The sequence below is a fragment of the Rhinatrema bivittatum genome, chromosome 3 (assembly GCF_901001135.1).
Source record: "Rhinatrema bivittatum chromosome 3, aRhiBiv1.1, whole genome shotgun sequence".
NCBI classification, from domain to species: domain Eukaryota; kingdom Metazoa; phylum Chordata; class Amphibia; order Gymnophiona; family Rhinatrematidae; genus Rhinatrema; species Rhinatrema bivittatum.
In genome coordinates this window covers 25,042,388-25,059,021 of record NC_042617.1, presented here as the reverse complement: position 1 = coordinate 25,059,021, position 16,634 = coordinate 25,042,388, and the positions used below count along the sequence as shown (strand labels likewise).

Below are 16,634 nucleotides of genomic sequence, written 5' to 3'. Positions count from 1 at the left end.
TTAGGGATTTAAAGGCCAATATTCAAAAAAGCTGAGCTCCTTAATTTAAAAACCTAAATTAGGAGCCTAGAGCCCAAGTTTTAAGATGAAATTTCATCTACATTTAAGAACTTAAAACTTAAGTTCCTAAATTTATGACTGCTTTTCATTTGGGTTTTTATTAATTATGCAATATATATACATTTTTAAATAATTAAATTTAAACAGATCAATATGGAGGTCGATATTCAAAGGGTTTTCTCAGGTAACTTTTGAAGTTCCCATCCACCCCACCCCCACACTCCCTGGCTAAATTTTGTGTGGTCAGTGAGGTGTCCACACCAAATGTACCCACGTCAAAAGAGGCAGCGCTGGCAGCATTCCCAGGGCGTGGCATCGCTTTTTCCAGGCAGTGCTGGCATTCACCGGGTAAGTCTTGTTGGACAAATACCTGTGCTAAAGTTATCTGGATAACAATCAGAGGAACACTTCTTTAGGTAAGCTGCGCTGAATATCCAAGTAACGTTATGCGGATAATTTTACCTGGACAACTTCCCAGCTCACTAGCTTACTCAATATGGACCTCATGGGTTTAAAAAAAATCAGGTAACTGACATGGCGAAGACAAAATGGTCAGCATTTGGGAGACAAAAGGAACCACAAAAGAAGATAAGGAACCATATATGGAAAAGCAGGGAAGGCAGTCAGGAGACAAAAAGGCAAAATGGAGTAGCTAATGCTTCATTTAGTGTCCTCACAAAGCACTGTAAATTGCATTAGTGGATTATAAAGAGGTTATGAAGACCAAGACTGAACTATATTGGCAGTTCTTTATGGGTAAGCCTGCAGAGTACCTTCCAGTGCTAATTTAATCTTCACTTTCAGAAGCAGCTATAGGGACTTTAATTGGATTTCTCCTTGTTTCAAGTCATGCGAATATCGATATAATAGATTTTTAACATAGATCTGATGGATGGAAGGAAGAGGGAGAGAGAAACCTACCCTTCCATTGTTCTCTTTTCCGTCCTCTTCATTTAAAAGCTGCTGGTGCAGTATCTGGTCTTGCTCTTTGGATGGATTGAGAAAGATGGTCTTCAGTGGAATGGACTGGGGTGCATTTTCAATTAACTTTGCGGTGGTAGTAGGCGACCCACGTCCCAAAGCTCTGATTTCTGATCAGCCAAAAGCACAAAGTTTACATTATTAGAGACTTCACCTGTACATCCAGTCCTTGATGCCTGCACAATAAATTACCCAAGCCCACAGTGAAGTGCTGTACAACCCTTTACAATCCCACAGCAAATGCTGTCCATAAGAACCCTACTCTAAAGGAGTTTATAGTGCAAGACAAGACAGATTAAAGGAAATGAACAGTGCAGGATGATAACAGATAATGGTCAAGTAACTTGCTGGAGGTCAGAACATACGAGTGATGCAGACAAGATTCTAACCTACTCGTTCTCAAACGGGCTTGACTTTCCCAGCATGCTTGGGATTGACCTTTAACTCAAGAACACACATCTCAGTCAAGTAGAATGAGCTTCCTTTGTCAGACATGACAAGTTAAGCAATACTGCGGATAGGCTTACTATCAGACTGAGGTCACCCTTTACAGGCCAATTCACTCCTGGTTTGCCTAGACACCATTCTACTGGATTCTGGGAATTCTTGTCATAATGAAAAATTAGAAAACAAACCCTTTTGTCTATTGTGCAGTATTCCAGAGATCATTACCTCCAACAGCAAGATTCACTTTGGGGTTTATTTTGTGAACCTGCAATGCTTGTTAATGTCTGCTGGTGTTTACCGTGGCTTCCATTATTTGCGATGGGGATGATATACTAATAACGTACCTTAATGAGTGCTAATTATTCTTTTAAAAATGTTACTGTTGAGCCAGTATATTTGAAATCTTGAAATAAATTCTTCCCCTATAAATCCTCTGAAACCCAGGAGACAGCTGAAACCCAGGAGAGCCCAAAACTGCTGCATCTGATTGGTCCACGTTGGCTGTGATGCCACAAATAGCATCATCAACTAATTAGCTCTTTTTACATGTGCAATAATTTGTGTCATTGGTTTGAACGCAGCTGCTCCCAGGGGTTCAAAAGAATTGCAGGGAATTAAAAAAATATATATATGACTTGGCAATAAAATATTATTTGACGCAGGGAGGGTACTGCTGCTACCTGTGTGCAACCTGTGAAGTAAAGAACAGTACACAGGGAGAGTAATTTTATAACAAAACAAGTAATTTCTGCCTTGCTATAAAAGTTTGCTTTAAAAATTATCCCTTAGAACCCACACAAAGTGACACCAGCTTTTTGCAGGACCTGCACATTTTAATATTTATACATAACTTTTTTAAATCAAAATTATGCATGTAAACCCAAGCTCTATCCCTCACCCCCAGAACCCCTTTTTTTTGTCTGCATAGAAGTACGCGTGAAATCGGACGATGCATGCACTTTTAAGAACACAAACTGCAAGGCGATTTTATAATGAGTCATTTACGATTGTAAAGCCGTGTTTTATGCTAATCAGTGGCCTGGATGAGTTCCCCTCCCCCCCAATTAGTGCACGGCTCTTTTAATAGGGAACATCTCAGAATGCCATAAGTCTACGACAGGCATGAAATGTTTTCATGGAGTTTACAGCTGCACCAGTAACTGACTCTTTTGTTTTTGAGAAAAAACAGAACCCTAGCAAGTTACTTAGGGCCATATTCAGCATGTGCAGCAGATTACACCTCTACGGATGTCTGAAGTTTTGTTTTGTTTTTTTTACACAGAGTACACTTAGGAGGTACACAATGCCTTTTCCGAAGCTGCTGCTCCCTCTGGAATGCCAAGCATTTCACCGTATGATGCAAGAGTTACCCAGGGCACTGATGGAGCGGGCATTCTCCTAACCAATCCTCCAGCAGAAGCTGGTTCAGCTAAGGGTTGTTCCTTAGCACTGTAAGACCTTGGAGGCAAGTTCTCCCAAGAGACTTCCAAGCAACTGGCAAGAATCCCTGAAGAGCCTTCTGCGTCAGAACACATGAAAGTGTCTCATGCTGACCAAATGGTTATCCAAAGCAGAAGAGGCACAGACTTCGGGTCTCTTGAAGGACAGCGGGCTTTCCCTGGCCCACGTACATATATTCTGACATCTCTGCTGTGCCCATGTTGTAAAAGTTTCTATTTGTTGAAATGTATTAGTTTACTGAAGTTTCATAAAGTGAATTAAATAAACATACAGAGGCCAATATTCGGCACCATTTGTCCCACTAAGTTCAGACTTAGCGGGACAAACTGGATTTGAAAATCCCCACTGGATGACCATCTCCCACTTCTATGGCTATGTAGTTGGCTGGATACATCTTAGAGGGATAACTTAGAGGTGTTATTGCAAACCAGTTTTAAACTTTCTAAGTTCCAAATAGGTTTCTAAGAGAGAAAGAAGTTTGTTGGGAACAGTGGCGTAGCCAGAATTGATTTTTTGGGTGGGCACAAGGTTAACATGGGTGGGCTGTAGGCATGCAGGTCTACTAGTTGTTTTTTTACTGATAAATAATGCCAAATTATGCAGCATAGCATTCACATCCATGCCTAAGTATGAGGTTTACTTAATGATACAAACATAATTCACGGTGATTTGTGGTACTTTAGCCTTCTTATTATTACGATTTTATACACGGCTCCTACCTGTCCATAAATTTTGAGAGAGCGGTTGTGTTGCTTATATTTAAATTGCTAACATCTCAAAATATAGATATATATTTTTACCTTTGTTGTCTGATCTTTGTATTTTTCTAATCAGTTGGTCCTGGTCTCTTTTTCCCATTTTTTCCCTTATAGCTCATTTCCTAATTCCTTTTCAGTGTCTTTCTTCTATTACTGTCTTCTTCCCTTCCACACACACACACACACACACACACACACATACACGCTTTCTCTCACAGACTCCCTCTCACACACTCAAGCTGTCACTCTCATATGCTCTCCCACCCCCCCACAAGCTCACATTCAAGTTCTCACTTTCTCACCCCTCCCCAGGCTTATATTCTTATGCACACACAGACGCACATCCAGGCACCCATTCTCACCCACACACATAAACCCAGACTCCCATTCTCACCCACAAACCCATGCTCCCAGTCTCACCCACACATATTCAAGCTCCCATTCTCATCCATACATATACACATTTAAGGTACTATTCTCACCCACACATACACACATTCAAGCACCCATTCTTATCCACATATTCAAGCTTCCATTCTCACCCACCCACACAAACCCAGGCTCTCATTCTCACCCATATATACACACATTCAAGCTCCCATTCTCACCCACCCACAAACCCAGGCTCCCATTCTCAACCACACATACACACATTCGAGCTCCCATTCACCCACATATTCAAGCTTCCATTCTCACCCACATACACACCCAGGCTCCAGTTTTCACCCACACACACTCCCATTCTCATCCACACATACACATTCAAGCACGTGCACAGCTTCCGCTTTCTCCCACAGAGCAGGAAGATCAGCTGCCTCTCCTGCTGCCACCGGCCTCCTGCTATCTTCGGGCGTCGGGCCGTACTGCCCGCCGAACTTCCTGTCGGGGGGGGGGAGCGGAAGCGCAGCGCACAACGTCCGCTTCCTCCCTCCCCCCCCCCCCCCAAGCAGGAAGATCGGCGGGCCATAGGGCCCGACGCCCGAAGAAGATAGCAGGAGGCCGGTGGCAGCAGGAGAGGCAGCTGATCTTCCTGCATTGGGGGGAGGAAGCGGAAGCTGCGCGCGGCGCTTCCGCTCCCCCCCCCGAACAGGAAGACCGGTTGGCCATACGGCCGCAGCAGCGCTTCCCCATGTGTGCCGTGATGGCGCGCGAGGCGTGGGTTCTCTTGTTCGCTGTCGCGGGGATGGGATCCCGCGACAGCCTTGCAGTTCCGGTGCTAGTTGGGTGGGCCTGGGTCTAAGTTGGGTGGGCACCTGCCCACCCAGGCCCACCCGTGGCTACGCCACTGGTTGGGAAGTCCCAATATTTTGCCGATATGCTAAAGCAGCATCAGGAACTGTATATTTATGCTCCTTTTAGTTAATGTTAATTCTTTTTTCTAATTTCTGTAACATTTTACTGCCCGCATTTTTGTGTGTCAGTAAAAGTTAATTTTGGTTTGCAACAATGCTTCTCATGTGGCGACTTTTATTTGGAAAACCATAGGCCTGATCCTCTTGGGCCTTGGCAGCTGTGCTGCCCCCCTCAGTGTAAAAATCCTGATCCCAGACCTGTCGGAGGTTTTGTCTGCAGCTTCTGAATGTGGCCCCTTGCTACCCTGTGAAAGGGGGATAACACTGCTCTCATTTGTCATAATACAATTCCACGCCTAGCTGGAATCCAGCATGCAATCTGTCCAAAATGCACTCCGAGGACGCAATTTACGCTGGTAAAAATGGTTTGGCTGAAAGCTATCTTTCCTCTGCTAAAAGTATGCATGGGATTTTACAGGACAGATACTCTCAGCCGGGCTATGAAGAGGCAGTCCTGGGAGCACATTTAAATCAGAGAAAAAAAAAAACATTGCACGTACATTTTATTTTCAAATGTGCATGTGCTATTTTGCCCGTTCTCAACTACCCACCCACACTAATAGCAGCTGCAAAGTTCATAGATGCTTCCAGTACACATATTTATTAATTTTCAAAGGGGATCAATGCGCGTGGTTTCCCTTGGAAAAGAGACTGCAACGTAGACAGACTAAATCTGTGGTACTACAGGTATGAAGATTAGCAGGTAAGGAATAATTTTCATATAAACAAGGGGATAAAGGTGAGCCAGTTGATACAGTATATCTGGATTTCCGGAAAGCATTTGACAAAGTCCCTCATGAGAGACTTAGGAAATTAAAAAGTCATGGGATAGGTGGCAGTGTCCTGTTGTAGATTGCAAACTGATTAAAAGTAGGTCTAAATGGTAAATTTTCCCAATAGAAAAAGGTGAATAGTGGAGTGCCCCAGGGATCTGTTCTGGGACCACTGCTTTTTAATATATATATAAATGACCTGGAAATAGGGACAATGAATGAGGTGATCAACTTTGAATATGACACCAAATTATTCAAAATTCTTAAATCACAAGAGGATTATGAAAAGTTGTAAGAGGACCTTACAAAACTGGGAGACTGGGCATGCAAATGGCCAATTTAAATTTAATGTGGACAAGTGCAAAGTGATGCACTTAGGGAAGAGATACCCAAATTATGCAAAGTAATGCATATGGGGAATGGAAATCCGAATGAACTGTATTCGATGGGGGGGGAAAGGTTGATGTGCACGGAGCAGGAGAGAGACCTAGGGGTTATAGTGTCTAATGATCTGAAGTCGGAGAAACAATGCGACAAGGCGATAGCAAAAGCCAGAAGAATGCTGGGCTGCATAGAGAGAGGAATATCGAGTAAGAAAAGGGAAGTGATTATCCCCTTGTCCAGGTCCTTGGCGAGGCCTCACCTGGAGTACTGTGTTCAGTTCTGGAGACCGTATCTACAAAGAGACAGAGACAAGATGGAAGCGGTACAGAGAAGGGCGACCAGAAAGGTGGAGGGTCTTCATCGGATGACATACGAGGAGAGATTGAAGAATCTGAATATGTACTCCCTGGAGGAAAGGAGGAGCAGGGGTGATAAGGTTTTTCAAGTATCTGAAGGTCTGAATCATAACGATCCAAAGACAACGACAAACCTTTTCCACCAGAAAAAAATCAGCAGAACCAGGGGTCACGAGCTGAGGCTCCAGGGAGGAAGACTAAGAACCAATGTCAGGAAGTATTTCTTCACGGAAAGGGTGGTGGATGCTTGGAACGCCCTTCCGGAGGAAGTGGTGAAGTCCAAAACTGTGAAGGACTTCAAAGGGGTGTGGGATAAACACTGTGGATCCATCAAGTCTAGAGGGCGTGAATAAAGAGGAGGCAGCAAAACACTGCACGGAGCGGCAGTAGCCACAGAGGCATTCACGGAGCGGGATGCCAGTGGCCAGTAGTTATTGTTCCACCTTCACGGAGTGGAAGGATGGAGGGCTGCTATCTCCAAAAAAAAATAAAAAAACCAAACAAAAAATAATAACAGGGGTGGGTAAGAGTATGGGGTAAGGGTGTGGCCTGCTTGTTACAGCGGTTGCTACCCCTATTGAGCTGGATGTCACTTGGATGCAGATACGGTGCTGCTCTCTAAATTGGTGGTGGGGTGGAGGGGAATTAGGGCTGGAGGGTACTGGAAGCCAATAGTAACAGGTGGGAGAGAGAAAAAGGGAAATAAAAATGGATAAAGTGCGTAGCTTGCTGGGCAGACTGGATGGGCCATTTGGTCTTCTTCTGCCGTCATTTCTATGTTTCTATAAATCTGCTGACACACACCTCCCGAAAACTGCCTCCCTCCTGAAGTTTGCCCCCTTTATTACCATTACCCAACTAATTCTAATAGGAAAATGTTTCCTGTATTCTATGGGGTCTGTTCGATTCACATCCATAGTGGGGGTTTTAGGTCTGTTCCCATTCTCTGGCTTGTACTACCTTATTGACTTAAAACATGCACAAGGTGCATTGCCCTTTTTCAGACACGTAAAGTCGGTCTTCTGATGTCAGTAACATCTGGAATCGGGAGGAGGAAGTCTGGTGAGAGTGAAAAGCAGACCAGGTGGCATAACTCGAGGAGCAGCACTGAGAAGCCCTGGTCCAAAGCATTAATAAGTAGAATTAGAACAACCTGTTAAGCCAGGGCTACCCAAACCCGCCCTCAGGTCACTCAGCTTTGTAGGATATCCACTGTGAATACCCATGGGAGATATTTGCCTTCAGAGGCAATGCATGCACATACAGTATCTCTCATGCATATTCCCTGGAGATATCCTGAGGAGCTGAGCGGCAGAGGGCAGTTTGGGAGCCCCTGTGCCACTTACAGGTACATCTGGAAAAGAAACTACATGCAGACTCAGTGATTTATGTCAATAACATATCATTGAAGGTCTTCTCTTACTGTCATCATATTAGAACTGAATCCGGGGATGGGATTAATGCTGAATGATATTTTTAAAAACTTCTATATTCTAATAACTAAATGATAATCACTCCTCTACCGCAGTTGCTAAATTAAGTTGGAAAATGAGTTTCAGTCAATATTGTTGAAGTTCATGTACTTTAGGGATTAATAAGTGGGACACCTGGAAAAAAAACCCCCACATTTACTGCTCAGTTTTGCAGTATTTTTTAGTGTCTGGTTCATTTGATTGATGAATTGAGGACCTCCAGGTTCCTGGATGTCATTTTGACGTTGTCCATTTACTGATACCTATTAGTGTTAACTAATAAAAATCAATTATGATTCTTATCCCAAGGAAACAATATTAAGAGTGGTACTTCTCTAGTTTCACATAAACTCTATACTGTTGATCTTTGACCATTTATCTTGGAAGCAAAATAATGCACATGAAATTAGGAATATTAAATATTAAATGGTTAAACATTTTAATGGTGAATAAAGTTTAAGATTTAGTCGATTTTACTAGTGTAATATTTGCCAGCGCTCCTGCAGGGACAGACTCAGTAAATTAACCCACAGCTGATTTTTGGGTTTGCTGTGTGGCTCCCTTCATGTTGGAGCATGCCGAGCCACTATTAGCCAGCTCTAAGAGCGCGTGGACACATTAGGGGGTATAGATGTATAAGAAATGCAGAAATGCACAGTCCACACCCCTTGGGCTCCCACAGGCAGCATGAACACCACGTCTGGACCCTGCCGCCCCCACACCTGCCGCTCCTGCAAAGCCACCCTGGCAGGTAAGCGTTGCCCAAGGGCGATCCCTGTACATCCAAGGCAGTCTTCTTTTCTCCCCCTCACACCAGGGCAGTCTATGTCATCCCCCTCTCCTCCCCCTCCCCAGGCAGGGAACAGGAAACCTGGAAGTCAGCCACAGGCTGATTCTCTCAAGAGCTCTCCATCCCTAATTCCCCCAAACCCCTGTAACTCTTCCGTGTAGTTATTCAAACAGTTAACTTTGTAAATGATATTTACATTCTAACATGAAATGATTCAAGGCATTGACCCTGTGAGTATACCCTACTCACCCAGACATTTACATGCAACACTACCTCCAGTAAAATGCTGATCAGCCTTCAGAGGCAATAACAGAATCGGCAGCAAAGCTCTTGCTCTTGTCACTCAAACAGAAGACCCCCTCTTCTCTTTTAATAAGTGTCTTTACTAAGAAAAAGAACGTGGCAGTCTGGGGCGTGGTCACCAGCAAACAAACAGTTTCTGTAACACCACTGATGCAAATTCAGAGATTCCAGGTCCTCAACACAATGAAAACGTAAGAGCGCCAAAAGAAAAGGATCTCCCAGTTAAATGAACACAAATGCACCCTGCTCGGAAAGAAGAAGTGCTAGCATAAGCAAGGACACAGTTGCCATGTTTGTAAGAAGAACATAGTTCCCGATTTTGGTCATGTCTGCGATTCCATTCAATAAACTGGCCAGCCACTTCTGAGGTTCTCACGCATTCTGCAGCACTTTACCGTTCAATCTTCGGCTGAGCTGCAGAACACATGCAACGCTTCGGAGATGTAACAGTTCTCAAACTTCGGTTTCTATAAATCTCGACCAAAGCCAGGGTATAGTGGAGAACTGGCTCCTTGGTATTTGATTATCTCACTTGAGAAAGCTCAAATAATACTGGAAAACTACGGTGAGCATACACAACCAGGGCCAGTACGAGAGTATATGGCGTCCTAGGCAAAGTGTCGGTCATGCACTCCCCACCTCCATCTTACCTACTGGCGGCAGCTCCAGTACAGCATTAGCTTTCCCCCACCTGGCCTTGTGCTGGTGGGATTCTGCCACCCCTAAAAGTTTCATCAACTACTAACCATCAGGGGAACACCCAGATGTGTGGTTATGTACGGTAGATATATCCGAGATGACCACTCTGTAATCATCTCTTTGTATAGCCACCATCTTTAGTCTCCCTGAAGCAGACAAGCAATTGTCAAAACAATGCAGGCAGCTTCGACCCAGAGAAAGCCAATAGAAGTGGCAGGCACTCATTCACAGCATAAAGAACGATAAGTATTAATGACAAGAAGTGTAAGCACTCTAAGAGGGTCGAGCTGACCGCCAGGGAGAGTCTAAATCAAGGGCTAGATATGGAATAATTGATAAAAATACAAAAAGCTAAAAAAATATTTTGGGAATAAAGACAGTGGCTATACAAAGAGATGATTACAGAGTGGTCATCTCGGATATAGCTACCACACATAACCACATATCAGGATGTTCCCTTGATGGTTAGTAGTTGATGATCCCTTTAAAAAAAAAGGGGGAACAGAGGTTTGGTTGTTGATAACCCCTAAAATCTTGGCTTTCTAGGTGAGCTCCTAATTCGTCTAATTGAAACACTGGCCCTGTATGCAGCTACCATTTTTTTTTTATTTTTCATATCTGATCCATATAGTATCATCTTTAGCATCTCAACAAAGGCCTCAGGATGTTGCCTTGAACATTTACAGGTACCTTATTTCTCTATTATTCTAGTTTAATTAATTTTCTTGGCCACCAATTTGATGGGTCTGTGTTTTGATCCCCTTAATTAGTGCGTTTATTTGAACGTTCGTCCATTTAATTTGATCCTGTAAGCTGCTGATACATTGTTTGGCCTTATACTCATTCAGTTATGATGCCCAGACCTCTCCCAATTTCAAGAAAATTTCAGGTCATCCAAATTATCATTATTGTCTTCTAGATTTAACATGAATCTTTTGCATAAACTGTCACCTAGCACTGGATTTTCCAGATGTTATCTCTGTGGAAAAAAATAGTATTGCTCCCATATAAGCAAAGATGGTGGCTCCAGTTCCTGAGAAGCAGATAGGTCCAGATCTTCAGCTCTACACATACATTTGTCAAGGAAAAGAAGTTCCCTTTGTTGAGCTATACAAACAGCTATAAGTTAAATCCTACTATACTGAAGAGAGTGCAATCCACTATTCGGCCACCAGGTGGCACTTTTCTGTTTCCTCTTGTTGCCTCTGCTTTGCATGGTGATCGTTGCTAATCTTACTGATCCTTTCCTGTGGAGATTAAGAGCTAGATATTAAATAACCTAATATTTCAGATTCCTGCTGCATCTTAATCTTGAGCATGTCGGAACAAGCTCACGCTGTAACACCCTTCCCCACTCTCTGTCCTTTTTAACAAAGCAACAGTCCTGAAAATGACCAAGGCAGACAGCGGCACCGAGTCTATTCCAAATTCGGACAAAACTAAACTTTTAGTTCCACATTCGGCACGAAGCATAGCTGGACCCTTCATGCTCCTTGTTCTCCACCAATGTGCCCCCATCAGCTTGACTACCGAGGGAACGATCCTGCTTCCTTCTCCCTTTTGTGACAACTAGGAGGCTAACCTTCAGTGATGTCTGTTTTTCTTGTTAAGAGCATAAAACAAAAGAAAGAAGGAATGAAACAGAGTGAAAGATGGGAAGAAATGAAGAAAATAGAAAAGAAAAAAAAAAAAGGAAGGGTACAAGTAAGAACTGGGGCCGGCCGGGCAGTACGTCAGATCACTACCAGCCTGGCCAGCCGGGGATGCCACGGAGGCAGAGTTCACAACCAGCAGGGGAGGAAGTCTCCCAGATCCAATGCAGGCTCTGGAAGGAGCTCTGGGACACGACTCGGCCCAGGACCATCGCTGTAAATACTGGGCTATTCATAAGTTGGGAGGGGATATGAAATAGAGGGGGAAAATGAGTTGGTAGGTACAAAGGAGCAGAAGGAAACCCTCAGGTCAAGAAAAACAAAAAGAAAGAAAGATGATTTTACGTTTAAAGCAAGCACAGAGCCTTGGTTAACAACCTGTTTCTCCCGAGACATCCACTGTACGCACATAGTCATGCACACAGGACTCATTATCAGCTTTCACCCTCTGAAGCTGAAATTCACAGCACACTCAGGCAGATGCCCTGCGGAAGTTCAGATTTAACTCTTCCCTGGGAAGCTCTGGCTGTCAGACACATGCTGCGGCACCTGTACTGCTGGCGCTGTCCCTGGACTCGGAGGGAGAAGTGAATAGCTAGGTGGGAACGCAGATCCTAACTGCCTTGCAGCAGTATAGCAGTATCGAGGTGCTTTTGGTTCGCTTACTGAATATCGCGCCCTCCGCCGTGAGATGGAATTCGGTCACACGTCAACAAGGTGCAAACTCGATGGCTGACCTTGAACACCCAACTGTATAGTGATATCATCTATGCACCAGAAGTCAAGGAAACGTTTGTGTCATGCTCCAGCTTCTATAAAAACAGTCTGGACACTGAGCAAGCACCACTGGCGTGAAATCTGTTCTGCAGTAACTGTGCCCAGCAACAATCCGGTCATAGACATTGGACTGCACTGAACCGCCTATGTTTAGGACATGGAAGATGTGCCTCTTTTTTCAACAAGAGACGCATGAAGGAATCGCCAAACTACGTATGTGGAGAGGCCCTGTCAGCCAATGAGCCTCATAAAAAGTTCCATGCTGGGTCAGACCCAAGGTCCATCGAACTGTCCAGGTCACATGAACCCTTCAGATCCCCAATAGTTGATCTGTTTCTCGTATCACACGTCCAGAGAGAAGCGCTGGCTTTCCCAAATCTATCTGGCTAATAACTAACTGTTTATGGACTTTTCCTTCAGGAACTTGTCCAAACCTCTTTTGAACCCCGCTAGCTTTGTCACCTTGACCACGTCCTCTGGCAACAGATTCCATAGCTTGCTTGTGTGCTGAGTGAAAAAATATTTCCTACAATCTGTTTTAAATCTGCCGGTTGTCAGTTTCGTGTATTGTCACCTAGAGCTAGTGTTTGAAAGAGTAAGAACTGTCCCCTACTTACCCGTTCCACCTCACTCACGAGTTAGTAAATCTCAGTCATATCCCCTCTGATGTCTCTGTTTCATGCTATAGAGCTCTGATTTGTTCAGCCTCTCTCATCCCCTATCTCTGTACCTTTTCTATGCCCACAATGTTTGGGTTTTTTTTTAAGATGAGGCAACCAGAACTGCACACAGTACTCAAAGTGCGGTCGTACCATGGATCTATACAAACTGAGTATGATATGCTCAGTTTTATTCACTATTCCTTTCCACATAATTCCTAACATTCTATTTGCCTTTTTGAGCTAAAGATTTCAAGGTATTGTGCACAAGGGCTCTGGGGTCCTCTTCCTGGGTGGTGACTCCCAACATGGAACCCAGCATCGTGCACCTGAGGTTGGGATTATGTTTCCTTACATGCATTACCTTGCGCTTGTCCACATTAAATTGCATCTGCCATTTAGAAGCCCAGTCTCCTAGTCTCACAAGGTCCTTCATTAGTTCTTCACAATCCGCTGCTGTTCTAACAACGCGAAACAATTTTGTGTCATCTGTAAGTTTGGTCACCTCATTCATCATTCCTTCCTCCAGGTCATTCATGAATATGCTAAATAGCACAGGTCTCAATACAGACTCTTAGGGAACTCCACCAACAGCCTTTCTCCATTTGGAAAACTGACCATTTACTCCTACCCTCAGTTTCCTGTTCTTTATTCAGTTACTAATCAATAGTAGGACGCTGCCTCCAATCTCATGACCTCCCAATCTCCTGAGTCTCTCATGAGGGACTTTTTCAAATGCCTTCGGAAAATCCAAATATACTATCGGCCGAATTTTAAATCGGTCACATGCGCAAATATCGTCACTTATGTGCGTGGCTGGGCCCTGCACGCACCACGCGCATTTTGAAAAGAGCCCAGCCGCACATGTGATGATACACGTATAATTGCCAGGCCCTGAAAAAGGGGGTGGGCGGGACAGCGCGCGCCGGCCGACTGCCGGTGCACGCAAACTACTTCTGCTCCAGGGGAATAGTAAGTAGTGAAACGAAAAAATTGTAAGTTTTGGGGATGGGTTAAGGGGGTGGGGAGGAGAGGGACAGAGGGAGGGGGGTAGGGAATTTCCCTACCCCCCTCCCAGTCCGTTCCTTAATTGGAGTGGACTGGGAGGGAATGGGAGAAGGCCCAATTTCGTCGCCGCACGTACTTTTACAAAACATTTGGTCCCCCTGTGCGTGCCGCCCGCAAATGCACGCACGGCCCAAGGATTTTATAACATGCACGCGCCAGCACACGCATGATATAAAATCAGCGCGCCCATTTTACAATCTGCCCCATATCAGTGGTTCCCAAACCTGTCCTGGGGAACGCCTGACCGGTCATGTTTTCAGGATATCCCCAATGAATATGCATAAGAGAGATTCGCTTACTCTGCCTTCCATAGTAAGCAACATTTATCTCATGCATATTCATTGTGGATATCCCTAAAACCCGACTGGCTGGGGGTCCCCCAGGACAGGTTTGGAACCTCTGCACTACTGGGCCAATTTTAAAAGGCCAGCGCAAGTAAAATTCGGGGGTTATGTGCGTGGCCGGACCCTGTGCACGCGGTGCACATTTTCGAAGGAGCCCAGTCATGCGCATAATCCCTGGTTCGCGCTGATGTGCCGGGCCTCAAGAAAGGGGCGGGCTGGGAGGCGGGGTCTTGGCAGGGAGGGACAGGGGGGAGGGCCGGGACAGCGCCATTAGGCCCTGTCCCGGGGAAGCAGGTGCTAGCAGTCAGCTCCAGAAGAGCAGGGAGATTTAAAATAAAAAAATTTGGGGCCTGGTAGGGTTAGGTTAGAGGTCAGGGAGAAGAGTGGTAAGAGGGAAGGACAGGGTTAAGGAAGTCCCCTTCCTTTACTGGAGCGGACTGGGAGGGAACAGGGAAAAACCGAAATTGCGTTGCCACGTGTAAATTAAAAAATACCCCCCCGCCCCGCACGCAGAAGAGGCCAGCCGCCTACATATGCGTGGACAGATATTAAAATCCAGTGCTTATGTGTACATGGGAGTCCTATTTCATAACATGTGTGCACCGACACGCACATGTTATAAAATAGCCGTGTCCATGTGCGCGTGCCGGGAACCACACACACGCACGTGCGTTTTTTTAAAAAATCTACCGCATATCAATATGTTCACCTTTATCCTCATGACTATTTACACCCTCAAAAAAATGTAATAAATTGATAAGGCAAGACTTCCCTTTGGAAAAACCATGTTGACTCTCCCCCATTATCTCATATCTATTTATATGGTCAGTAATTTTATTTTAAGAATAGCTTCAAGCATCTTTCCTGGCACAGACATCAGGCTCACTGGTCTATAGTATTCCAGATAAACCCTGGAGCCCTTTTGAAAATCTGGTGTCACACTGAGCACCCTCCAGACTTCTGGTACATTAGCTGTTTAAATGATAGGTTGCAAATCACCAGAAATAGGTCTGCAATTTTATTTTTGAGTTCCTTCAGAACTCTGAGGTGAAAACCATTCAGTCCCGGTGATTTGTTATTCTTTAGTGTATCAAACTGATTTATTACATCCTCCAGTTTCACAGTGATTCCATCTAGTTGCTCAGCGTCATCACCATCAAAAAAATGTTTCCGGTGTGGATATGACCCCGACATCCTCCTCAGTAAAGACACAGGCAAGGAATTTAGTTTTTCTGCTGCTTTCCTCTCTTCCCTGAGCACTCCTTTTGTCCCCTCGGTCATAAAGCGACCTGATTCCCTCATTGGCTTTTTGCTTTGAATGTACTTTAAAAAGTTTTATTACTTGTTGTAAACCTCTATGGCTTGCTTCTTTTCAAATTCTCTCTTAAACTGCTTAATTATATTTTTGCATCCAACTTGCTTGTGCTTGTGCTCTTCCTTATTTTCTTCATTTGAGTATGATTTCCATTGCCTTGGATATGCTTTAATTGCTTCTTTCACCTCACTATTAAACCACACCAGCATTCGTTTGGCTTTCCTTTAAATCTTTTTTAATGCGTGGAATACATTTTGTCTGGGCCTCAAGAATGGTAATTTTAAACAATGCCCACACCTCCTGCAAGTTTTTAACCTTGTGACTTGCTCCTTTTAGGTTTTTTTTCTAACAAAATTCCTCATTTTATCACAGTCTCCCTTTTTATAATTAAATGCTGCTGCAGTGATTTTCCTTAGTATTTGCCCTCCGGTGATTATGTCAAATTCATTTATATTATGATCACTGATGCCAAGTGGCTCTAGCACTTTTATCTCTTGCACCAGGACCAGCCATTTACCATCGGACTAAATATTAACAAATTGTTGACATCAGCCATGTCTTCAATCGCTTCCGGTAACTTAAATCAATCCATTTCCTCCTTCAATTCCTGCGGCAAGTTATTCCGCAAGTCAGGGATTACGGCTGAAAAATACCTACTCTGCAAGTGCTCTAAATGAACAAAGTCTTCACCCTTAGGAGCTGTAAAAAGTGTTTGTTAGCCGAGCACAAACTCCTACCAGCTTCATACCACTTCAGTCTCCCCTGTAAACGAGGGGGACAAACACCATGCGACACCTTAAATGCCAGCACCAGATTTTCAAATGTGCAGCATGTATTTACCGCCAGCCAGCGTAAACCTCGTCATAAAGGGACAGCAGGTGGTCTTCTAATACAGCCCATAACAATACGAGCTGTTGTATTTTGTATTAGCTGCAACTTGTGTGTCAGTTTCATGGGAAGGCCCAAATATAGGGCATTATAAT

General features: G+C 44.3%; 1 protein-coding gene across 20 annotated transcripts in view; it reads right to left on the bottom strand.

The window, feature by feature from the left end:
- The window catches only part of TOGARAM2 (TOG array regulator of axonemal microtubules 2), a 149,969-nt gene that overhangs the window by 72,791 nt on the left and 60,544 nt on the right, over positions 1 to 16,634 (bottom strand). For all 20 annotated transcript variants that reach the window (XM_029592985.1, XM_029592980.1, XM_029592975.1 and 17 more), the window contains one exon: positions 982 to 1,151. In XM_029592985.1, coding sequence (XP_029448845.1) covers positions 982 to 1,151 — 170 coding nt within the window. The remainder of the gene's footprint in view (positions 1 to 981; positions 1,152 to 16,634) is intronic.